Below are 26,992 nucleotides of genomic sequence, written 5' to 3'. Positions count from 1 at the left end.
TATCCTCTCTGAAAATTTGCCTCTACCACCTGGAATAGGTGTAGGCACTAAATGAATTCCATGTACAGAATAGCTCAGCTACAATCCTGAGCCACCTAAACTCCAAGTCCCTTTGGCCAACTAAAAGGATGTCTTGAAGGTTATATGTCTCCCCAGATAACAGCCATCCTACTTGTTTCCATGGCATACACTCCCTGGGCTATGCTTCCCTTAATTCCTTCCTACTTTACCTTGAGGCACTGAAAAATTCCCTGGAACCTAATCTTCATACGTATTCCTTCTAAGTTCTCTGGTTTAGCTCTTCAAGTCCCCACCAACAGCTCCTCTCTCCAGATTTTCCTAAAGTGTGAGGCATGCTCTTATTACTAGGAGAATCAGATTCTCCCTTGGCTTAGTGGTGGAAACCTCCTTTAGGTCCTCCTCCCCTTCAGTGGGATTTACCTCATTGAGTCCCACATCCCTCTGGGCACTGAGACTGTGGTTCCAACAGGGCTTTAGAAAAATTAAATGATAGGAGGAGTTAACATTTATTGAACCCTTAGAATAGGTCAAACACTGGGCTGAGCATGTTACATATTTTGTCACTTGGCACCCAGATGAGGGTAGCTCCATGATTCGAGGCCTATGTAATGCCCTCGCCCTGCTGCTAGCCAATAGAATGTGGCATAGATGAAGGAATTTTTCAGATGAAATTAAGGTCCCAAATCAGTTGATTTTGCGTTAACCAAAAGGAATATTATCCTGGGTAGGCTTGACTTGATCAGGGAAAAGACCTTAAAGAGCGACTCGGCCTTTCTTTAGAGATAATTTTCCCTCCCGTTGGCTTAAAGAAGTAAGCTACCATGTTGAGGGAGGGCCTACAGAAAAGATAATGTGGCAAGGAACTGTGGACAGTCCTAAAATCATAAGGAGATGAATTCTGTCAACATGTATAAGCTGAAAGCAGCTTTTCTCCAGTTGAGACTCTAGATGAAAATACAGCTCAGTCAACACCTGGAGTGCTGCCTTGTAAGACCTTGAGCAGAGGACCCAGCTAAGCCATGCCAGACTCCTGACAGAAATTGTGATATAATGTGTGTGTGTTTTAAGATACTAAGGTTGTGGCAATTATACGATAATATAAAAATAATACAGATTTTGGTGCCTAGAAGTGGTACCTAAAACTTGGGAACAGCTTTGGAATCAGGCAAGTGAGCAGAAGCTAGAAGAACTTTGAAGAGCATGACAGAGAAAGCCTATATACCTTCGACAGACTGTTAGAAGAAATCCAGACTTTAGGTATGCTGCAGTGAGGGCTCAGAAGAAATTGAGGGACATGTTATTAGAAACAGAAGGAAGAGGATTCTTGTTATGTAGTGATAGAAAGCTTAGCAAAATTATGTCCTGGAGTTATGTACAAGGAAATACTTAAAAGCTGGTTTTATACTTAGGGAGACTTCCAAGTAAGGTGTTAAAAGTGCCTCCTGATTTCTTCTTGAGCTTATGATAAAATGTGAGAAAAGAAAGATAAACTGGGGAAAGAACTGTTAAACAAAAAGGAGCCAAGGCCTTAGAATTTTGAAATTTCTCAGCCTCTGCAAAAGGCAAAACCCATTAGAATAAAGAGATTCAGAGTCTTGAATCTCTGTTGATTATGATTGTACAACCTTTTCCTAAAACCTCAGAAAGATTAAAAGGTAAAGGAATCAGGCACAAAAATGGTCCTTTCAGAAGATAAGGGTTTGCCTCACAGATATCAACCAAATTAGAAGTCCTCTAGGAAGCTTAAGGTCACTGTTCCCTACCATCTCAGCGGGAGGCCAAGGCTTTTCCAGAAGGGTTTGTCTGGAAAAGAACCATAGAAGTGGCTTTTGTCTAAAGGAGTGAACCCCACTGAAATCTATAGAAGATCCACAAAGTTCTTGAGAAAATTTGTTCAGCAGAAACACTGCTAGCTGTTGTTGGATGGAGAGTCTGTTTACGTCTGTCAGATCTAGCTGGTTTACAGTATTGTTCAACTACCCTGTTTCCTTACTGATCTTCTACCTAGTTGTTTTATCCATTATTGAAAGTACAGCAATGAAATCTCCAACTATTATTTCAGAACTGTCTATTTCTGTCCTCACTTCTCAATTTTTGCTTCCTATGGTTTGGAGTTCTGTTGTTAGGTTCATAGGTTTATAAGTTTTATATCTTCTTGATGGGTTGACACTTCTATCAACATTTAGTGTTCTTCCTTGTCTCTTGTAACAATTTTTGACTTAAAAGTCTATTTTGTCTGATCTTAGCGTAGATACCTCAGTTCTCTTTTAGTAACTATTTGCCTGGAGTGCCCTTTTCTATCCTTTCACTTTTGTCCTATATGTCTTGGATATAAAATGAGTCTTTTCTAGACAGCATGTAATTGCATTTTGTTTTTCAATCTATTATGAGAATATTTACCTTTTAATAAAAGAGTTTAATCCATTTACAAAAATTACTGATAAAGAAACACTTATTCTGCCATTTTGCCTTGTCTTTTATATGTTTCATATCTTTTTTGTTTCTCAAGGTCTCCATTAACTGCCTTCTTTTGTGTTTGATTTTTTTGTAGTGTATGATTTTGATTCCTTTCTAATTTCCTTTTCTGTATATTTTAAAAGTTATTTTAGCATTGGTTGTCCTGGAGCTTACAATTAGCCTCTCAAACCTGTAACAATCTATGTTGAATTAATATCACATTAGCTTCCATAAGTATATAAAAATTCTGATCCTACACTGCTCCATCCCTCCTCCCCTTTATGTTGTTGTGTCACAAATTACATCTTTCTACTTTGTGTGCTCATTTAACATAGATTTATCATTATCATTTTATTCATTTGTCTTTCAATCAAATTGGGAAAGAAAAAGGAGTCACAAATGAAAAATACAGTAATACTGGCTTATATATTTCTTTACCTGTGTTATTTTTTCATGTGGCTTCAAGTTACTGCCAAGTGTTCTTTCATTTCCACCTGAAGGACTCCCTTTAGCATTTCCTGTAGGACATATCTACTAGTGATAAACTCCCTCAGCATTTGCTTATCTGAGAATGTCTTAACTTCTTCTTTATTTTTGAATGATGGTTTTGCCAGATATAGGATTATGGGTTTTCTCTTTCTTTACGTACTTTAAATATGTCATCCCACTGCCTTCTGGCCTCCATGGTTTCTGCTAAGAAATCCAGTCTTTTTCTTACTGAGTCTCCCTTGTATATGACAGTCACTTCTCTATTGCTGCTTTCAAGATTCTCTCTTTGTCTCTGGCCTTTAAAAGTTTTATTATAACGTGTCTCAGTGTGGACCTCTTGTGTTTTTCCTCCCTAAAGTTCACTGAGCTTCTTAAATGTGTAAATTCATGTATTTAATCAAATTATGACTTTTTGGGCATAGTTTCTTCAAAATTCTTTTACATCATTTCTCTCTCGTCTCCTTACGCAACTTCCATTATCTGTATGTGGTATGCTTGATGGTGTCCCACAGGTCTCCTAGGCTCTCTTCATTTTTGTTCACTCCTTCATCTTTATGTTCCTCAGACTGGATAATTTTAAATGACCTATTTTCAAGTTCTCTGGTTTTTAATTCTGCCTGCTCTAATCTGACGTTCAAATTCTTAGTGAATTCTTCATTTCAGCTATTGTAATTTTTAACCCCAGAATTTGTTTGGTCCCTTTTTATAATTTGTATCTCTTCAGAGGTATATACTATTTGGGGCACATCATTCCCCTGGTGTTATTGAATCTCTGTCCATGATTTACTTTAGCATTTTGAGCATATTTAAGCCAGATGAATTAAAGGCCTTGCTGAATACATTCTATGACTTGATTCCTCATGATAGTTTCTATTCATTTTTCTGTGAATGGGTCATATTTTCTTGTTTCTTTGCACGTTTTAAAATTTTTTTTGTGGAAAACTGAACATTTTGTATTTTATAATAAGGTGACTCTTGAAATCATAATCTTTCTCGTGCTCAGGGTTTGTTTTGGTTCATTCCTGTGGGTTTTGGTTATATGTTTAGTACTTTTCTACCTTTTTCTCTAAAGATATTTGTGGTTTGTGCTCTCTGAAATGTGTTCTTTAGCTTATCATGAGCTTATGTGTTGATTGAGATTTTTTTGCCTAAAGACAAAACAAAAAACCAACAAACAAAACAAAAAACACCTCGCTTTGCATACTGGCTCAGTGTTTAGCATTCCTCCAATGCTTAACCTGGCCCTTTACAACTCTGCCTTAGCCTTCACTTTCTGCTTCTGAACCTAAGGATCATTTAGAGGTATAAATCCTACACACAGGGAACTTTTTACTGTTCCACTTCCACACAAAATCTCTCTCCAGTCTTTCCTACCAAGTTTCAGCATGTCTATTATTTGTCTCAACCTTAACATCTTCCCCCAGACAGTAGGGGTTGTCCATTTACCTTTCTTGTTTGCAAGGAATGCCCTCCACTTGGCTGCTTTTGTGCCCTGAAGAAGCCCTGTGCTATGCAAAATAAAAACAAAACTGCCTTTCGTCAGTCCTTCAGATAGCCCCCAGAGGGCTCCAAATAGACAAACACAATTCTCTGAGATCAAGGTCTGCTCTTCTCCCTTTGAAAGCAGGGACAAGGGTCTCACAATGGGAATGTGGGCTGATATCTTCAAGATTCCCTCAAGCAGGGGAGGAAGGTGGCCCAAAGGCAAGTAAAAATGCCACAACACTCCCCTACCATTTTTAAGTTGCCTTTTTCTTGATCAGCAGATACTTGGTTACTATAGACCTTTGATTAGTTTCCAGATTTCCAACAAAGTTGATTCTGATGTTTTTTCTCTTGCTTGTTTATTGTTTCAGTAGAAGGATGTGCCCTTGGAGCTACTTATCCCTTCATATTTGCGGATGTGCTCCTATATAATTTATTTTTCATAACGGCTGGGCTTAATAACTGCCTTACAAAATTCCTGAACATTTGACATTTGGTTCTCATGAGTCAGTATAGGCTGGTTCCAGCATACCATGAAATATGGTCACTGAGGCATAACAGAGGTTTACAGAGGTCTCTGAGAAAGCATTGAGAGCATGTCTATAAGAAAGGTCTCCCAACCCAGCCAAGAACTGAAGGCCTATGATTGAGATTTTATTCTTCCCTAAAAACGCTCTTGGATTCTTTTCTAACCCTTTTATCAACTATTCTTCTCCCCTACACCTAACCCATTTCTGATCTCAATGAGAGCTTCTCACAAAAGATAGACCCTTAGCCACTCTAACTCTCAGTTATCAGAGCTCCAGAAGATTTTAGGCATCTTTCAGCAGGCAAAGTAATAAAAGACTGCAGTATCACCATATGATAAATGTCAAATAATATTCTAAATCAAGTCTTTTAGAAGAAAATGCATGAACCAAAATTTCTCAGGCTCAATTATAACTTTAGACATCATAATTATAGTTATAATTAGGGTCACAGTATGTAAAAACAGCACTGGCCAGGCAGAAATGTTTATTTCTAGGAAGTTAAAGAAACTTAGATAAAATTAAAGTTCTGTGGCAAGAATGAAGTTGAGACAGGATCTACAAGACATGGCAACATTTCTTTATGTGGAAAAGTTTTCTATCCTTGCCAAGGCACTGCTGACTTAAAAAGAAAAGAAAAACTATTTTTTCTGGGAAATGAGAGCGAGAGAAATAAAACTGAAAGCCTTTCCACAGCAGTTGGTAGAAACAAGGAAGGGCTGACCCTGACAGCTGGGTGATGAATAGGGCTTATATGTGTGATGCCCCACCCAGGGGCACTCACACGCATACCCACACAGGACAACTCACTTTATAATCAGTAGTCCTCTTATGATAATTTTTAAACTTGAGTCATTATTAAACACATAATTCAAGATCCGTGAGCCTCTGCAAGATAATAACAAATGTTAAAACACAGTAAAAAGTTTTTCTTTTTTTTTTTTTACTTCCTTATCTTATTTTAAAATCAGGCCCGGTGCTACACAGAAAGCCAAAGCCTAAACTAAAAGCGGTCAGCCTTAACTCTAAGAGACTCAGGGAAAGAACCCACTCTATATGCACATATCTCTGGAACAACTTGAAAACAGGAGTTTGGCTTAAAGAGACAAGTTGGTAAGAAAGAAGGGAAATGGAAGAGAAAGGTGTATAAGAATTGACACAGAGACTGAAAAAGAAACAGTGATGAAAAAAGTCAAAAGGAGCAGAGACTAAAAACAGAGACACAGGATAAACTATAAGACTTCTTAAGAACAAAACATGAATTTGACATGGTGGTTGATGCATAATAGCTACAAGTATGGGAAGAAGGGGAGTACACGAGCTAAACAGGCAATTAAGAAACAGATGGAGGGCTTCCCTGGTGGCACAGTGGTTAAGAATCCGCCTGCCAATGCAGGGGACACGGGTTTGAGCCCTGGTCTGGGAAGATCCCACATGCTGTAGAGCAACTAAGCCTGTGCGCCACAACTACTGAGCCTGCACTCTAGAGCCCGGGAGCCACAACTACTGAGCCCACGTGCCACAACTACTGAAGCCCGCGTGCCTAGAGCCTGTGCTCCGCAACGAGAGAAGCCACCGCAATGAGAAGCCTGCGCACTGCAAAGAAGAGTAGCCCCCTCTTGCCACAACTAGAGAAAGCCCGTGTGCAGCAACGAAGACCCAATGCAGACAAAAATAAATTAAAAAAAAAAAGCTTTAAAAATAAACAGTCGGAAAATCTATATAATATATATAAGTACAAGGTACTATTGATAGCTCAGAAAAGAGAGCTATGTACTCAACCTAAAGATTAATGAAAGGCTTCACAAATAAGGAGAAACTTGAATTAGGGCAGAAGGAATATAGAACCCCTGGCAGAAAAGGTGGGGAGGAAAGGCTCATCCAGGGTAATATTTAGAGTCAAGAATGCCATGAGAATGAAGGAAGATGGCAGAGTGTGGTTTTTAAGGGAGAGAGTGAGGTAAGTATTAGGAAAAGGAGAAGGAGTGGTTGTGAAAGGTACGGTAGAGTATGATTCTTGTTAAAGTATAAGGGCCTTGAATGATAAGTCATTTTAATTTTATCACGAGACAATGTAGAATTTTCAGTTTTCTAAACAAAACAATACATGATTTAAATTTGGATGTCAAAAGGATGACTCTGGATGCAATGTGGAAAAGGAATTATAAGAGAGGAAAAAAATTATTGAATATACCAGAGCAAACATGAAGGCCCAGTGGCAGTGTGTATATGGAATAGGTAATAGACTCATGAGCAAATTGATACAGGTGATATATAGGATAATCTATGCCCTATAGTAGATGCCCAACAATGAAAAGTTATAGATGGAAAACTATGAAATAAGGTGTCCAGAAAACAAATGTGCCCATACCACTATCCCCCCATTATCATTGGGGGATATATGTGGTCTGAAGGTGAATCCAGACAGGAGCCAGAACTTGAAATGAGTCTGTAATTAGTATGAGACATATTCCTACCCACAGAAGTTAATCCAACACCACCAAACACCAAGTACAAAGTGAAAGAACTGGATCACAGATAGAAAGTGGGTACCCAAAACCAAATACAACTCTAAGAGAAACTAGAAAAGTTAGAAACAAATGAGGAATGCCTCAAAAGATTCCCATGATTAGCATCAGAACTATCAGTGCATTTCACGACACCTTATGCATTCTCTAGAGAATCAAGAAGTAAAGTCATCTAATGAGGATTAGAGCTCCAATTAAAGCTCTGTTTCTCCCTCCTCCTAGACTACTCTCATCATTTCCTTCCTCCTAGACTGATGCAGAACCCTCTCTGACCATGTCTTATTCATGCCTATAACCCCATTTTTGAGCAGAACACCTGGCACATAGTCTATGATATGTACATGGGTTTGAACTGGATGGAAGAATTTGAGAATATGATGTCTGATTGTAGTGAGCTAAAGAGAGACAGAAGTCAAAGGTGACTATTTGGAACCTGAGACACTGGAAAAATTAAAATAGGATGAGTGTGATGGGAAAACAAAAGGAGGGAGAGGTTTGGAAATCAGGTGATGAGTGCAATTGGGACATCCTGTTTTGATCCACCTTCATGGGGAGTTCTGGCTGGTGAAGACCACATCTCTGTCTTAGGCTGATCCCTAGATTGGCTCTCCAAACGCATGTCTTCATGCCCTCACCCAGGTATTCAACTTTCTTCTCCTCTCCCCTCAACTATCCACCAACAATCCCCAAACACGTGGCTGTCCCCTGCCCAGCCTAAAGGCTTTCTACAACTCATTAGAGACACAATGAAAACATGTTGTGAGCAGTGTTCTACATGGGGACATTAGGTTGGGTTGCTAATCATATTGTTCGAGTTCTCTTTGTATTTACTTATTTTTTCTTGGTTTGTTTTATCAGGTACCAAAAAACATACTAAATACTAAACCTTTCCTAAAGTAGTTGTAGATTATCAATTTCACCAAGTAATTCTGTAAACTTTGCTTTATTTTTATTGAACTTATTTTTTAGAGCACTTTTAGGTTTACACATAAATAAGCAGAAGTTACAGAGATTTCCCATATACCTCTTGCCCCCGCACGTGTCATCTCCTGCATTATCAACATCCCCCAACAAAGTGGCACATCTGTTACAGTGATGAACCCACATTGAAAAATCAATGATCACCCAGAGTACGTAGTTTACATAGGTCTTGCACATTCTATGGGTTTTGAAAAATGTCTAATGAAGTGTAATGAACCCTTAAATATACAGAATAGGCTCACTGCCCTAAAAATCCTCTGTGCTCCTCCTACTCATTCTTTCCTTGTAACCACTCATCTTTCTGCTGACACCATAGTTTTGTCTTTTCCATAATGTCATACAGTTGGAATCATAAAGTATGTAGGCATTTTAGTCTCACTTTTTATGCTTAGAAATATACTTTTAAGTTTCCTCCATGTCTTCTCATTTCTTTTCATTTAATTTCACTTCATTCTTTTCATTTTTTTTTAGAACTGAATAATATTCCATTGTCTAGATGTACCACAGTTTATTTATCCATTGACCTATTGAAGGATATCTTGGTTACTTCCAAGTTTTTGAAATTATAAATAAAGCTGCTATAGACATCTGTGTGCCAGCTTTTGTGAGGTATAATTTAGGTAAATACCAGGGAGCATGATTGCTAATCATATGGAAAAAGAATATTTGGTTTTGTAAGAATGAACCAAACTGACTTTCGAAGTAGCTATTCCGTTTGCACTCCCAGAAGCAATGAATATGAGCTTCTTTCATGCCAGACCCTTGTCAGCAATTGGTGTTGCCAGTGATCTGGATTTTGGCCATTCTAATAGGTACATAGGCATATCTCATTTTATTGCACTTCACGGGTATTGTGTTTTATTACAAATTGAAGGTTTGTGGCAACCCTGCATCAAGCAAGTCTATTGGCACCATTTTTTTCTCTCCACAACCCCTGGCATCCACGGATCTTTTTACGGTATCCAAAGTTTTGGCTTCCACTATTTCATATAGTTGGAATCATAAATTATGTAGCTTTATCCGACTGATTTCTTTCACATAGCAATGTGGTTTAAGGTTCTTCCATGTCTTTTCATGGCTTTATAGCTCAATTCTTTTTTTTGCTAAATAATAATCCATTGTATGGATGTACCACAGTTTGTTAATCTATTAACCTACTGAAGGACCTCTTGTTTGCATCCAAGTTTGCAAATATGAATAAAGCTTCTATAGACATCATGGGAAGGTTTTGTGTAGACTTAAGTTTTCAACTCATTTGAGTAAATACCAAGTAGCTTCGTTGCTGGATCATATGATAACAGTACAGGGTTTTGTTTTTCTTTTGTAGGAAACTGCCAACCAGTCTTCCAAAGTAACTGTAACATTTTGCATTCCTACCAGCAATGTATGAGAGTTCTTAGCCATCCTAATTGGTGTGTAGTGGCATCTTGCTGTTTTAATTTGCAGTTCTCTAATGACAAAGATGGTGAGCATTTTTTCATGTTTATTTGCCATTTGCATATGTTTTTGGTAACATATCTGTTCAAAAATGTTGCACCGGCTTCCCCGATGGCGCAGTGGTTGAGAATCTGCCTACTAATGCAGGGGACATGGGTTTGAGCCCTGGTCTGGGAAGATCCCACATGCCACGGAACAACTAGGCCCGTGAGCCACAACTACTGAGCCTACGCATCTCGAGCCTGTGCTCCGCAACAAGAGAGGCCACGATAGTGAGAGGACTGCGCACCGCGATGAAGAGTGGCCCCCGCTTGCCACAACTAGAGAAAGCCCTCACACAGAAACGAAGACCCAACACAGCCAAAAATAAATAAATTAATTAATTAATTTTTAAAAATGTTGTACCATTTTTAATTGGGTTGCTTGTTTTCTTACTGTTGAGTTTTAAGGATTCTTTGTACATTTGGGATACCAGCCTTTTATTAGATATATATTTTGCAAAGACTTGCTCCCAGGCTTTGGCTTATCTTTCCTTTTTTTTTAAACAGTATCTTTCATACAATAGAAGTTTTAAAATTAATGAAGTCCACTTATCAACTTATTCTTTCATGGATCATGCTTTTGATTTTGTATCTAAAGTGTCATCATCAATCCCAAGGTCACCTACATTTTCTCCTATGTTTTCTAGGAGTTTCATAGTTTTGCATTTTATATTTAGGTAATACGATCCATTTTGAGTTAATTTTGTGAGGAGTGCAAGGTCTGTACCTAGATTCATTTTTTTGCATGTAGATGTCCAGTTATTCCAGCACCCTTTGTTAAGACTATCCTTTCTTCCATTGGATTACCTTGACTCCTTTCTCAAGATCAGTTGACTATATTTGTGTGGGTCTATTCCTGGCTCTTCTAGCCCATTCATCAATTCTATTTGTCTCTGCTTTTGCCAGTACCATACTGTCTTTTATTTTTTTTTAATCTTTATTGGAGTATAATAGCTTTACAATGGTGTGTTAGCTTCTGCTTTATAACGAAGTGAATCAGCTATACATATACACATATCCCCATATCTCCTCCCTCTTGCATCTCCCTCCCACCCTCCCTATCCCACCCCTCTAGGTGGTCACAAAGCACCTTCATAGCTTCACAGTAAGTCTTGAAATCTGGGAGTGTCAGTATTCTGACTTTGTTCTTCCCCCAATATTCTGTTGGCTATTCAGGGTCTTTTGCTTTCCTTGTAAACTTCGGAATCAAGTTGTTGATATCCACACAATAACTTGCTGAGTTTTGGCTGGGATTGCATTGTCTCTATAGATTAAGTTGGGAAGAACTGGTCTTAATATTAAACACAAAATATCTCTCCATTTATGCAGATATTCTTTGATTTCTTTCATCAGGGTTTTGTGGTTTTCCTTATATAGATCTTGAACATATTTTATTAGGTTTATACCTAAGTATTTCTTTTTTGAGGGTGCTAATTTAAATGGTATTGTGTATTTAATCTCAAATTCCAATTGTTTATTGCTAGCATATAAAAAAACCAGTAATTTTTGTAAGTTAACCCTTGTATCCTGCAACCTTGCTATATTCACTTACCAGTTCCAGGAGATTCTTCTGTTGTTGATTCTTTGGCATTTTTTACATAGATGATCATGTCATCTACAAACAAAGACAGTGTTATTTATTTTTTCCCATTCTGTATATTTTTATTTCCTTTTCTTATCTTATTAGCTAACTCTTCCATCAGGATGTGTGATAGGAGTGATGAAACGGGATTCCTTTACCAATTCCATTTTAAGAGGAAAGCTTCTAGGTTCTTACCATTAAGTGTGATGTTAACAGTAGGGTTTTTGTTAGTGTCTTTTATCAAGTTCAAGAAGTTCCCCTCTATTCCTAGTTTGCTGAAAGTTTTTATAATGAATGGGTGTTGGATTTTGTCAAATAGCTTTTCTCCATATATTGGTATGATCATGTGATATTTCTTCTTAAGTCTGTTGTGGTGTTTTACATTAATTGATTCTGAATGTTGAATCAGCTTTGCATACCTGGGATAAATCCCACTTGGTTGTGGTGGATTATTCTTTTACATATTATTAGATTTGTTACTTTTTTTTTCATGAGAGCTATAGGTTTATAGTTCTCTTTCCTGTAACGTCCTTGACTGATTTTGGTATTAGGGTGATGTTGACCTCATGAATTAAATTAGGAAGTATTCCCTCTGCTTCTGTCCTCTGAAAGAGATTGTAGATATTTGGTACAATTTCTTCCTTAAATGTCTGGTAGAATTCACCAGTGAATCCCACTGGGACTGACGCTTTCTGTTTTGGATGGGTTGTTAATTATTGATTCAATTTTTTTTAATACACACGGGGCTATTCAGATTATCTATTTCCTTTCATGTAAGCTATGATAGCTTGTTGTCTTCCAAGGAACTAGTGTATTTCATCTAGGTTATCAAATTTGAGAGCAAACAGTTGTTCATAGTACTCTTTTCTTCATCCTCTTAATGTCTATAGGATTCATATTCATAACCCCTATTTTATTTCTGGTATTAGTAATTTGTGCCTTCCCTCTTTCTTTTCATAGTCTGAATTATCACTTTTGTTGGTATTTTCATAGAATCAAATTATGGTTTTATTGATTTTCTCTATTGATTTCCTGTTTTCAATTTTATTGGTTTCTGCTTTAGTTTTCATTATTTCTTTTCTCTTGCTTATTTGAATTTAATTTTCTCTTCATTTCCTAAGGTGGAAACTTAGATTACTGATTTCAGATAATTTTTTCTTATATATGCATTCAATGTAAATTTCCCTCTAAGCACTGCTTTCACTGTAGCCCACAAATTTTGATAAGCTGTATGATCAAGTGTTTTTGTTATTTCATTTTTTCTCTGTTAGTTTGACAGTTACTCTTCTGTTTGACATTATATTAGAAATTGCAACATATATTCTACTTAACAAATGGCACCAAAATCAAAAGAATCTTTGACCCTCCTCTCAAATACCGCAAGGACCTGTTGGTGATATTTTCCTTCTCCTGAAAAAACATGCCTTAGTAGTTCATTCAACGTGCATTTCCAAGTAGCAAACTCTGTCAATGTGTTCTTTTCAATCATGTTTTTCTTCCACCGTAACTCTTTAAGGATATCTAACTCTGTACAGAATCCTAGTTTGTCAGCTATTTTCTTTCAATAAATTTAAAATTCCATTCCACTGGCTTCTGGCTTCCATCAATGCTGCTGAGAAGTCAGCCCTCTCTCTAATTATTAGTTGTTTGGAGATAAAATCTGTTTTTCTCTAAATGCTTTGTTTTTGCTGTTTTATTTTCTGCAGTTCCACTATGATATGTCTGATTGTGAATTTATTTGCCCTCCTTGGTGTATGCCAAGGTCTTAAGTGTTGGCTTTAATTTGTAATGGAAATATTTCAGTTGCTTAAAATTTATTTACCTCTTCCATCAGATATTACTTCACTATCCAGTAAATTCCTTGAGGCTCCAAAGAATTTGTCTTAAAAATTTATCTAGATATTTTAGATATCTTCAGTTGAAAACGTTGTTCTGAGTTTCTGAGTCTGCCATAAATCTAGATTCAAATTTTAGTGACATTGGGGAAGATGGAAAGCACAAAATAAGAATGAGTGTAAGATGAGATGAAAATTATAGAAATCCAATAAAGACAAGGTGAAGGCAAAATCTTTTGGAGAGCTGGTAGGGGATTAAAAAGAATTGAGATTGAAGAGAGATTTAAATGGATAAATTGAAAGGACATGGTCAACTGCATTCATGTCAGCAGGAAGAAGGATGAGTAGGACACCCATTGACCTGGAAGTACGACAGAGACATTCGGTAGGACAGGAATTCCAAAAAGAGGGGAAACCTGAATAATGTGTGAAGTTGCGACATGTAAAATCTCATCTCATCTTCTGCCCAAAGATATGTCCAAAGGCATTGGGGGGAAAAACATAACATTGAGGAAACACTGAATACTAGAACATTTGGTCCTACATACACACATTAAGATGGCGTCAGTAGAAAAGAGATCTTCATAATCCATATACAGTTCATAATATAAAACAGTTATTCATAATACAAAGATATTATTAACTAGTGTCAGATGAAGAGTAAGAAGTGACAAGTATAAACCAGGTAAGAAGTGCATTTTATTTATTTACTGAGATATAATTGACATATAACATTGCATAAGTCTAAGGTATACACCATGCTGAATCGATACATTTATATATTGCAATATTACCAACATAGAGTTAGCCAACACCTTTATCACATCACATGATCATTTCTTTATTGTGGTGGGAACAATTAAGATATAGTCTCTTGGTAACTTTGAAGTTTATAACACAGTATGTTGCTTATAATCACTATCTGAACATTAGATGTCTAGGACTTATTTATCTACTGGTTGCACATTTGTACCCTTAAACAACATCTCCCTAATTCCTACACCTTCCAACCCCTTGTAACCAGCATCCTACTCTCTGTTTTTACTAGTTTGGCTTTTTAGATTCTACATATAAGTGATATTATACAGGATTTGTCTTTCTCTGTCTGACTTATCTCACTCAGCATAATACGCTCAAGGTCCATCTGTGTTGTCACACACACATGGCAAGATTTTCTTCTTTCTCATGACTGAATAATATAAATATTCCATTGTGTGTGTGTGTAGTAAATCTTTATCTGTTAAGCCATGCACTGACACTTAGGCTGTTTCCATATCTTGGCTATTGCGAATAATGCTGCAATAAACATGGAAGTGCATGTATCTCTTCAATTCCCTGTCTTCACTTCCTTTGGATATATATCCAGAAGTGGATGCTGGACAATATTGTGGTCCTGTTTTTAATTTTTGAGGAACCTCCACAATCTTTTCTATAGTGGCTGAACCAACTTATAGTCTCAGCAATAGTATACAAGTGTTCCCTCTTCTCCACACCCTCTCCAGCATTTATTATTTGTAGATTATTTGATGATGGCCATTATGACTGGTGTGAGGTGATACCACATTGTGGTTTTGATTTGCATTTCTCTAACAATTAGCAATGTTGAGCATCTTTTCACATGCTTGTTGGCCATCTCTTCAGGGAAATGTCTTTTTAGGTCTTCTGCCCATTTTTTGCTAATCCCATTTTTTAGGTCTTTTTGCCCATTTAATGTAGCTGTCCAGTTTTCCCAGCACCACTTATTGAAGAAACTGTCTTTTCTCCATTGTGTTCTTACCTCTTTTGTTGTAGATTAACTGACCATAAGTGTGTAGATATACTTCTGGGCTCTCTATTCTGTTCCATTGATCTATGTGTCTGTTTTTAGGCCAGTACCATGCTGTTTTGCTTACTGTAGCTTTGTAGTATAGTCTGAATCAGGGAATGTGATACCTCCAGCTTTCTTTTTTTCTCAAGACTGCTTTGGCAATTTGGTCTTCTGTGGTTCCAAATAAATTTTAGGATTATTCGTTCTACTTTTGTGAAAAGTGTCATGGGTATTTTGATAGTGATTGCATTAAATCTATAGATTGCTTTGTGTAGTATGCACATTTTAACAACATTAATTCTTCTAATCTAGGAACAGAGGATATCTTTCCATTTCTTTGTATCATTTCCAAATTCCTTCATCGGTATTTATAGTTTTCAGAGTATAGGTCTTTCACCTTCTTGATTAAGTTTATTCCCAGATATTTTATTCTTTCTAATGTGATCATAAATGGGACTGCTTCCTCAATTTCTTTCTCTGATAGTTCATTATTAGTGTTTAGAAAAGCATCAGATTTCTGCAAATTAATCACAGAGTTCTGTATATTAACATGCCAAAGGCTAACTGAGTGTCTTTTCGTCCCACAGCCATGGACACAGAAGAGTCTACCCCTAATGAGCTCCTGCTCAGAGGCAAAAATGGGCAAGATCTCCAAGAGATGTTGAGAGAAGCAGGATTGGCAGTTGAGTACTGGTTGCCGAAGCTGCAGGAACACCTGGGTGTGACCTGTGCCCAAGCCTTACAACACCTGGAAGAAAAAGAACTCCAGAAGCTGCAATCCCAGGCACAACATCCCTGGGAGAAAAGGGCCCTGGAGAAGCTGCTTAACCTGTCACACTCAAATACTCTTTCAGAGTTACAGGAGTCTCAGGTGGAAACAATAAAGAAAAGGCAGAAGCAGGCAGAACAGGCACTGCAGGAGCTAAGAGAGATGCTGGCAGAAGGGAGGCAGCGACAGGAAGAGGCAGTGAGGAAAAAGGAAGCAGAGCTGATGCAGGCAATGGAGATCCCCAAAGAGTTCTGGCCACGTCCCGAAAAGTCCCTAAGAGACATCATGGAAAACATGCTGGGACAACTCAAACTTATGGAGGGGACACTGTCTCACAGGAAGAACCTTCCAGATAGAGAGCTGGTGCGACATGCATCTGGAGGACTAGCCCTTCAGGGAATTTACAAAATCAGTAACCAAAGGAGCCTGATAGAGAAGAAAGAGGAGCTACTCAGTGTCCCCAAGGAGTTCTCACTCTGTGGCCCTGAGCAGAGTACACGGATGGAAACAAAGGAATTTACATCTTCTCAAAAAGAATCCATGTTCACCCAGGCTGTAGAGAAGCTGGGCTTCAGTGTAACTGCCTCAGCAAAGGGTGGAGGTTGGGGATTTAGCCTGGAAGCTGCTATGAATCAGAGCAAACATTCAGAATCCAAGGAAACCCAACAGTCACATTCTAAGCACTCTTACTTCTGCTCAACCAAGTTCAACTACATGCCACTGGCCTCCTGCCACTTTCCCACTGACCAGCTCCAGTTCTCCAGGGCAGCTCTACAGGAACTGAAATGCATTGAAGACCTTTCAGGTCAGCCAGAAGACCCAGACAAACTTCCCTTGCTGAGGCGCAGGACTGAAGCCTTCTTCCACAGATTTGGCTCTCATGCTAACCAGGGCCCTCTGCACCTGGGAGGAATCTACTGGTGGAAAGCCATTTCAGAGGGCTTCCAAAGTGAGCAGCTGGCAGAAGTGAAACAGCAAGCTGCAGAGGCCCTGGATATTTACATAAGGGGCAGCTACAGTGGCTTTGGAGTGAATGTTGCTGCAGGTGTGGATGTGTCAGACTCTCATTCAAAAACAGCCTCTCAGGGAACAACCTTCCAAAATCTCCAAACCAAAGTCCAATTATCTGTGGCCCAGACAGGTGGCCCACCAGAAGCAAATGGCCTTTCACAGTGGAAAGCTGGCCTAGTTGCCAATAATCAAACCTGGTGTGTCATTGACCGGGGAATTCAGCTGGTGCCCGTTTGGGACATCATCCTCACCAGCCACCGAAGCGATTTTAAGGATCCTTATCAGGTAGCTAACTGCCTGAAAGACAGCTACACTGCTCTGACTGGTCTTACTGCCCAGATCCAGGAGGGAGAAGAATTACTGAGTGTTCAGAAGGAGGCTAGGCTTTTCCTAGAGGATGTGAAATCCTGGGAGGTATCTGATCCTGAAGAGCAGCTTAAAAAGCTGATAAATTTCATGCAAAGATTAAGTGAAAAAATAAAAAGTTATAACGCTTGGACTAATATATGCCTCACAGATAGGAGTCTGCAGAATTTTCTGGTAGACACTGTCAACTTCTGCAAACAGTATTCCATTTATGAAACTAAATTTATTAAATCTCAGTTGTGCAGCCTTTTGGATCCTCACATCTACAAAGTGACAAACTTTCCTCAGGCTCATTCCATCATGCAGTGGATATTTCAGTCAGAACCAGAGGAAGAGAATGTCAATATCACCCAATTTTCTGAATTAATTAAAATCTTTAAAAAAACCCAGAATGACCTTATGGAAGTAAAGGCCAAGTCTGAATCCACAGAATCAGTGGAGGAAGCTCAAAGCAAGGTGACTTACGAGGTCAGCTTGTCTCTTGGCTGCTTCTTGAGATACCTCCAAGAAACGGGGCAGCCAGACACACACATCTTGCTACTTTTGATTGCAGCTGGTGCAGGATATCATGTGGTAAACAATACATTTCAGTATCTCCTTGGGTGTGATGAGTTAGACTTCCTACTGGATAAAATGCAAACTGCCCTAGATAAATACCAAGAGCTCAAAAATATTTGCAACTACAAGGCTCAGGCATTCCTGGTGCTCACAGGTCTGACAGCTACACTTGGCATCAAAGTTGCTTCTCCAGAGGAGAAAACAGAACGCTTGGCATTAGTAAGACGTCACATGGGACAATCTTTGTCTAAAGAAGTTGTACATGTCCTCACCAAACTTGGGGCAGATCATGATTGGGAAAACCTAGAAAAAGACTTGAGATTGCTCATTGATGGGGATTATGAGGCCACCGTCTCTTCATTGCAAATGGAGGATGTGAAAAAACAATTGCAAAGTCTTTTCCATGGAAAGAAAGAGCCCCATGAACCACATGATAATGAAAGTAACAAACGGGAGGTCATAGAAAATAGAGCCTTCCTAGAAATACTCCAGCGTCTAGGCCTAGAACATTACTACCCAAAAACGATGAGCAGAGCTAACTTCCATGTGATCTCCAAGAATCCTGTGTACAACACCCAGCCCTGCTCTGAAAGAGAGCTTCCCTACTATTTCCTACAGAAGCTACTGATGCTGGATTATGGGCTGAGATACCTGATCATCAAGGATGATGAATACACAGAGAAGCAAGTCTATCCAAGCACCTCAAATCAAGAAAAGGAGGCTTTTGATCCATATGAAGATCTATTTGAAGACAGTAATAGCACCACTAATCCTTCAGCAGCCACTAATGCCAGGCCCTACATTCACCCTATGGATATACAGATGGCAATTCTTCACTGTGCAGATGATTTTGCCAGACAATACATTTTGGCCAAACTTTCCATTTGTCAGTTTGCCCTTCCCCTTCTCATACCTAATCCTTGCAATGCTCAAATTGAATTCTGTCTCTGGTCTCTCAGTCAAATTAGGAGGAGCTGGCAGCAAGCAGGGAAATCAATAAAAGAGGAGAAGGACAATTACAAAAATCAGCAGATGTGTCGTGTCTCTACCCCCATTGTGTCTTTTATTAGAGTTGGAAACGGCTTCTCTGCCTCCAAATCTCAGATCATGAACTGTCTTCTCAGTAAAAGGAAACATGATGTCTTTTTTCACCGACATTGCAAAGGGAGCAGCACAGACTGTCTCTTGATGGGAGGTGTGGTGGAAGTTGCCTGGTTCTGTCCTGGGGGTGAAGATCAGGACAGGTTTGACAACTGCCTGACCTTCATCAATCTTCATGGAGATGCAAAGGAACATGAGAAGCAACTTGCCTTTTTGCAGGAGGTCTCTTCTCTCATTGTGGTCCTCATGTCAACTTCTGATGACAATAAAGCAACCCGAAAAATTGTCCATGACCTGTGTCAGAAATCAAAAACTTTAATCTGTTTGCTTGATGATAAAGAAAAAACCATGGCAAATAACTCTGGCCCAAGAGTGAGAATTGGGATCAGAAACAGAAATGAGGCAGAATTAATAGAGGAGCTCATAACTACAATCAGACGTTTGTTAGAGCTTTCTGACACTGCACTCAGCTTGGAGAACTGTGCCCAAATTGCTCGCAAGCAAGGATTGCTTATTGATGAAGACCAGAGAGAATGCAAGGAAGCCAAAGAAAAGGCAGAGATTCTAATGGCCCTACTGGGAGAAATGGAAATACCTCAGATGAAGGAAAATTTACTACCCCTTCAGGGAAAACTGTGGCAACTTTGGTGTAAAAAGGACAAAGAACTCTATCATCTGAGAGAAAAAGGGAATCGAAGCATTGAACAACACAAGAGTGAGATTGAGACAGATAAACAAATGATACGATGTCAACAGTTGAGAAAAGCCTTTCCTCTCAACGATTTAATGCATTCTGTCCTTGAAATTCTCCAAAATCATTCAGAAACTGACACCAAACTCTACTTCTTGCAATGGCTGAGTGTGTTTTTAGACAATTTGACTGCAGGACACTTGGAAAAACTAAATGAGAAGAAAAAGGCATTGTGGTCACTGGTCCAAAAAGAAAAGCAAGAGGCACCAAAGAGCAACTCTCTGAAAGGCTTGCAAAATGAGATAGAAGTTATCTCCAGAGAGATTAGTGACTGCACCTTGGGAATTGAGCAACTTCTCAGAGAAGTTGGCCAGATCTATGAAGCTCTGGAAGAAGCTTCATCCATGAAAGATACACTATTTCTCTCCCTTCCCCACATTGCTGCAGATCTGATGCTATCTGGTTTTCCCATTGAGCTGATGGATGGGGATGCTTCTTATGTGCCCCTGAGGTGGGTGGCAGCTGTTTTTGACAAGGTCTCTGAGAAACTTGGAAACAAACGGCTCTTTGTTCTCTCTGTCCTTGGCCTGCAGAGCTCAGGGAAATCCACCTTGCTGAATGCACTTTTTGGGCTGCAGTTCACTGTCAGTGCTGGGAGGTGTACCCGGGGGGCCTACATGCAGCTTCTGAAGGTGGAGGAGACATTCGCAAAGGAACTTGGCTTTGACTTTGTGCTTGTTGTGGACACAGAAGGACTTCGGGCCCCAGAACTCAGCAACAAGTCCCAGAATCGTGACAATGAGTTGGCAACCTTTGTCATCGGACTTGGAAATTTGACTCTGATCAATATTTTCGGGGAAAATCCATCAGAAATGCAAGATATTCTACAAATAGTTGTCCAAGCTTTTCTGAGGATGAAACAAGTAAAAATCTCTCCTAGTTGCCTCTTTGTTCATCAGAATGTGGGAGAAGTTACAGCTAAAGACCAAACTATGGAAGGACGAAGGCGGCTAGAGCAGAGACTGGACGAAATGGCAGCAACAGCAGCTGAAGAGGAGCAGTGCTCAGATGTAACCCGCTTTCGCGATGTCATTAAGTTTGATGTTAATACCCACGTCTACTACTTTGCTCACCTCTGGGATGGCAATCCCCCAATGGCCCCTCCCAATCCTCGTTATAGCCACAATGTCCAAGAACTGAAAAGCAGAATTCTTGTGACTGCCCAACAGGAATCTAGGGGAAGCATCATGAAGATATCAGATGTAAAATTCCGAGTTCAAGATTTGTGGAGGGCCCTATTGAATGAAAACTTTATTTTCAGTTTCAGGAATACCCGAGAGGTCATGGCCATGAGCAAACTGGAAACCATGTATAACTACTGGACATGGGAGTTGAGGAGTCATGTGCTGAGCATACAGGACCAGCTGATCAACCAGATTCAGAATGAAAAAATACAGACACTCGAAACACACACAATTGAGGCTCCAGTTACAGAGAAATATGAAGCCATCATGCAAGAACTTGAAAAATATTTTAATGAAGACCCAGATAGTGAAGTGCTGGTACAGTGGAAAGGAAATTTTGAAAATAAGCTAATAATCCTTAAAGAGGCATTCATTTTAGACAGCCAAAGAAAAGCCAAAGAACTTCTTAGTTTTAAAAAGAATCAAGAAAAACTGCATAACAAAAAATCAGGTTATGAAAAGGAATTATTGGAAAAAAGCCGAGAGTTGGCTTTAACTGTAAAGGGCACCCAACTGAGTGACGAAGAGCTACATGAGAAATTCAACCCACTTTGGAAAAAATGGGTCTATGATTTGTCCTCAACTCACCCTCCAATCACAGAGCCTAAAATTGAAGTGGATTCTGAAAACATCCTTTTGGATTATTTCAAAAAGGAGAAAGACATGGCAAGCATACTGAAGAAAAATTCTGGAGAAAAGTTTGAAATCAAATATGACAAACATATCAAAATGAACAAGAAATATTTGAACTTAGTTACAATGACATTAGAGGTCCAGGATAAGGAGTCCATAAATATGACTACTAACCGCATTGTTTCAAAAGTTAACGAAACTATTAACAACATTTGTAGGCAAAAGCATGATTACAATCCAAATTATTTCTATGAAATCCTGAGAATAATAGATGAGGAGGTGAAATCTGCACCCACTAAGGAAAGATACACATTTACAAGAAAATATGAAATAGACTTATCCTTGTGTTTATTCCAAAGAGCATCAATGAAGTTTCATGATATGCACAAGGCATTCAAGAGAGCAAATGATCCTGTAAACTATCTGGAAAGCAAGAAAGATGATTTCTTCATGAGTTTTAAGATCTCTTGTCAGGGAGCAACCTCAATTAAAACATTTGTTGATTTTCTGTGGCACAAACTCACCACTGCTGTCTCCAACACCATAAAGAAAAACATGGCCCGCAAAATTGCCGGGGACATGCAAGCCACCTGCCCGGCATTCAATGGAAATAGGGCTAACCTGGAGAAACACATTCTCATCTCTCTGGCAGAAGAGGAAAATTTTGATAATTATTGGCAGTACCTTCATAATCCGGAATCATTTTTTAAGAATTACATTGAAAACCACATTAAAAGATATTGTTCTGACAAAGGAAGTGAAAAAATGAAGACATTTTTAAAAATAAGTTCAGATGAAATCAAGAATGCCATCCTCTCAGCTATTCAGGCATCCACAGCAGTAGCTAAAGATAAAAGCAGCACTGTGTCTGGGTGGTTGGATTTGTTCTGTGATCACCTGGGGAGTAACTTGATCTTTCCACGAAAAGACCTGATAAGCATTGAACACCAGGAGATAAAAGATATTGACTTTCTCAAAGAAGCCATGAGTAAAGCTTTGGATCCTGAAATGAAGAGAGTAGAAGAGAATGACTTGTATATGCTTATAGAAGAAATCGTTCCTGAAAACCAGAAAATGATCGCTGAACATCTCTTTGGCTGCTGGAAACAGTGTCCCTGCTGTAGAGCAATTTGTACAAACACAATCCCTATGCATGATGGAGACCACAGTGTTCCCTTCCATCGTCCACAGGCTGTCAGTGGAGGATGGTGGTACAAAACAGACCATTTTGTCATTGATTGCTGTACCAGTTTGGTAGCAAGTGATTGCTTTTTGGTTTTGGGAGATGACAGGAAAGTCCCATTTAAGAACTATCGACAGGCAGGAGGGGAATATGCCAGGTGGAGTATCACCCCAGACACATCCACCCAGCCATACTGGAAATGGTTTGTCTGTCACTTCAGATTAAAGCTACAAGAAAAATATCTCAAAAGATTTATAGATAAAGGTAAAATTCCTGATGCATGGAACAACATCAAGAAACAGGATGTGCTTAATGACTTGAAAAAAAATTAATACTCAATGACCACAAAACAGCCCCAGTATCTGAACAAAGGAGGCACATTACCTGAGGAAGCCTAAAATATCACCCACGCATAAGGAAAACCTCCCTTATATCAATTTTTTCAATTGAAACATCTAAAACTAAATCAGTTAACAGCAAGAGTTGAAGACTTGCTGAGAAAGAACTTCATTTTTCTTTGTCTCAATTCCTTTTGCTTTAAAAACAGATTACTAAAATATATGAGTACATGATAAAATTTTTAAAAATCCATTTAAAATACCTACTTCATATTTTAAACTATCATTCTGAATGTTATTTTTTATTTTTAAATATATAATGTTATTTAAAGTCACAAGAAAGTCATTTTCATAGAGGGAAGTTAAAATCATTGCAGACTGCCACAAATTCTATAGAATAACTACATAGTTTAACCAATATACAGTTCTTGACTGGAATCTACAAATTCTTTTCATTTCTAAGTGTATTTTTTTTACCCTCAGAAATTTGTGAGGAAGAGTTATTAATGCTTGAATGCAAAAACATTCATGGAAAATTCATGATTCCCAATCCCAAATATAGTGCTTTTAAGGGATATCCTGTTATAGGAAATGAAAAAAAAAAAACAAACCAGAAACTTGACCAGGATAGAGCCTGCATCAATTCTGGAAACATTATTCAACAAATATGGAAAATAGAAGTTAAATAACTTTTTCTTATTTAACCATCATCCTCTTCTTCCCTGGTGCCTTGGCACTTGCCTGTGCATGTTTTTTAAAAAAGGAAAAGAAAAAATTCACAGGAGCTTAGGTATTCAAAGTCTAGAGCTATGTACAAGTCTGAGAAGGACTTGTTAATGGAACAAGATTTATGACCAGGTAAAAAGGGCCATTTTAATCAAGGCTGTGGACAAGGTCAAATTTGATTAAGCCATGATCATTTAATCATTAATGATTTAAAAAAACTATTCCTTCAAGACTAAAATATCAAAAAATATATAGTTTTGTGTGGTGATATTTCAATAAGAGATGCTTTTTACGTATTAAAAGGTAAGAAAATGCTTATCTCCAAATCAGGCACCCTTGTGACTTTTCACAGTATTTGAGCCATAGGGTCATGATCAGAAATAAAAATGAAGAACATGCTGAAGCCAACCAAGGATCTGAGAGGGGAAGGAAATCTCCCTTCTGCAAACTTTCACCTTCTAAAGCAATGACTTTTGCTAGGTTCTCAAAGCTGATGATCTGAAGGAATCCTGATGCAAAGAAAAAAGATTATTCATGCCTGACATAAGGGCATCCATTGGCTTCCATTTCAGGGTTCACTGTCTACCCCTCCATAGCCAGTGAAAACAGACAGTACAAAGAGCAGTCAAAGGACTTGGATCTTCAGAGCTGGGAGACAGGAGTGTTCACTCTGCTATCTTTGTGCCCCAAGGCTTCAAGCATACTCTCAGTTTCAGGTCAAATGACCATGTTTCCAGAAGAAATCCTGGAACAGAAAAATTATATGGAAAACAGATGTTCTTGGACAGTAGGGTTTCCCTTTTGTTCTCTAAAAAAGTAGCCTCACTGAGAGTTGGAACTAATAGGATAAAGTTGAAATAGTGATAAAAACAGAACCCATGCATAATATAGCACCTGTCTCTGACATAGCTGCATCCTTGATAACTGTGCCATGTTAACATTCGCTGAATGCCTTTCATATTTGTTTAATGAATCCATTAAAACTTTTAACTAAAAAGTATTATATATCATATATTAACTTTGATTTTTCAAGCCGAATTGTTGTGCATGAAAAAATAAATTTTTGGATAAATTCCTCAGGCATTTAAGTAGAGTGATTATTAAATGAAATTCAGAGGCTGTGTCAAGAACCCAAAATGGCTAGACTTAAGTTGGGAATGAGAGAAGATGGCTATGTGTGAATGTGGTTTTCTGTGATAGTAGTGGAGAGTAAAGTGCCATCAACGTGGGGTGAGGATTAAAGGGTCAGTGGGTTGAGGTCACTGAGGAAGATCTTAGGAACAGTGGAGTAGGGTGAATGGAGTCAGTAGGGATGAGAATCATATGGTCATCAAAAATGGGAGATGATGGGCCCAGTGCAGGTCACAGATTAGAGATGGCCAGAGTTGTAAGGTCAATAGAGGTATGGTTCACATGGTCAGTGGAACAGGTCTCTCAGAGTCACTGAAAGTGGGGATCATGGAAACACAGAAATTGGGGGTCACCACATCAATCAATAGACTTCAGGGATTTCCAGAGTAAGTTAAGCAAGAGAGGACAAGGCCTGCAGGGATGGGGCTAGGAGGGTGTTGGATTCTAAGACAAGATCAAATAACATGAATAAGAGGTGAGTTGCTTAAATGAAGCTGGAAATTTGCACTAAAAAGATTTTCACTTAGGTCTCTCTCCCTCTCTCTCTCTCTCTGAGAGAGGATATAAATACGGGAAGGTCAATTGAATAAGGTGTGTTATGGACGAAATATGTCTGTCATCCATAAATTCATATGTTGAAGCCCTAATTCCCAGTGTGATTTTAGAGGGGGCCTTGGGAGATAATTAGGGTGAAATGAGTTCATGAGGGAAGGGTCCTCATGATGAGATTAACATCCTTATAAGAAGAGACATCAGAGATATCTCTCTCCCTCCCCAGGAGCATGAATCAAGGAAAGATCATATGAGCACACTGCAATATGTGTAATAAGGCAAGCCAGGAAGAGAGCTCTCATCAGGAACCAAATCAGCCAGCATCTTGATCTTAGATGCTCTAGAACTGGAAGAAATAAATTTCCATTGTCTAAGACACCTGGTCTGTAGTGTTTTGTTATGGCAGCCCAAGCTGACTAAGTTGAGGTGTGCCTAAAAATTGGCCCCCTTAAGGTTTGGGATGCTTTTCCCTTAGACTATGGAAAAAGACATATGAAACATAAAACTTTTAATTTTTCCCCTTCCTTCAAATTTGTAATTATCTTTAATCATTCTCTTTAATCAGTCTAACCCTTCAGTGAGGTCTAAAAAAGCCATTCAGCCCTTTCTAGTAGTGCTGTGACACATAAAGAGACAAAACAGTGAAGGAAAGTGTGAGCACTACCAATAATAGTATCATGATAATGACTGTACTGATACCTTTGCAATAGTAGTAACTGTGACATCTTGGGCAGGTAGTTTAACCTCTCTTTGTTCAAGTGCCCTGTCTGTAAAAGAGTGCATTTCTCATTCTGCTACTGGGAAGAATAAATGAATTCCTATTTAAAAAACATTTAAGACAGAAGCAAACACAGAGTACTTTATAAGTGTAAGTTATTATTATGTTATACTGCCACTCCTAAGTTCCTTATTCCTTTGCATTTGAGTAACATTTTATTAGGAACACATTGATGGATTGAGATAGTCTCATCTGAGGTTCATCGGCAGGAATATTCAACCAGGACCCCTTGGGAAATCACAACTGAGAATATAGTAAGTTCTCAATAAATGTGGTTATAACTTATGGCTCAAAATGCATCTCGATATATTGATGTCCCACAGTACTTTATCTGTAGTTATACCTCTCTCAAAAACTAATCCATCAGTCAAAGACTTAGACAAGTCATTGTCACAATTCTTTAACAGCATAGAAGATAATATGTCTTAGGTTCTTCAAAAGGTCCGAGACATGGATTCACACACAATTGATTTATTAGAAAAGCTATCCCAGTAAAAAAAAGAATAAGGGGAAGCAAGAGGGGGAATGTAACTTAAGGTGAGGGAATAAATTAGTAGGTATGCAAGTTTTGAGAGGTAGAAAATGTCATCTTTCAATTCTAGTTAACAAACACAAACTCGAAAATTAGACTGTTCGGTTTTGAATAGGACTTCCACCATTTAGTAGCTGTGTGACCTTGAATGACTTTCTCAACCTGTCTCTGCTTCATTTTCATCCATAA

At 38.6% G+C, this 26,992-nt stretch overlaps 1 protein-coding gene across 2 annotated transcripts in view; it reads left to right on the top strand.

Moving 5' to 3' along the window:
• Positions 1 to 24,851, top strand: part of LOC118899813 (interferon-induced very large GTPase 1-like) — a 31,457-nt gene extending 6,606 nt beyond the window's left edge. For both annotated transcript variants that reach the window (XM_036861786.1, XM_036861785.1), the window contains one exon: positions 15,778 to 24,851. In XM_036861786.1, the coding sequence (XP_036717681.1) occupies positions 15,780 to 23,078 (7,299 nt within the window). In that variant the 5' untranslated portion in view covers positions 15,778 to 15,779 and the 3' untranslated portion in view covers positions 23,079 to 24,851. The remainder of the gene's footprint in view (positions 1 to 15,777) is intronic.
• Positions 24,852 to 26,992: the final 2,141 nt, after the last annotated feature.

This window comes from Balaenoptera musculus, chromosome 8 (genome assembly GCF_009873245.2).
Source record: "Balaenoptera musculus isolate JJ_BM4_2016_0621 chromosome 8, mBalMus1.pri.v3, whole genome shotgun sequence".
Lineage (NCBI taxonomy): Eukaryota > Metazoa > Chordata > Mammalia > Artiodactyla > Balaenopteridae > Balaenoptera > Balaenoptera musculus.
This window is presented reverse-complemented; position numbering and strand designations above follow the sequence as displayed.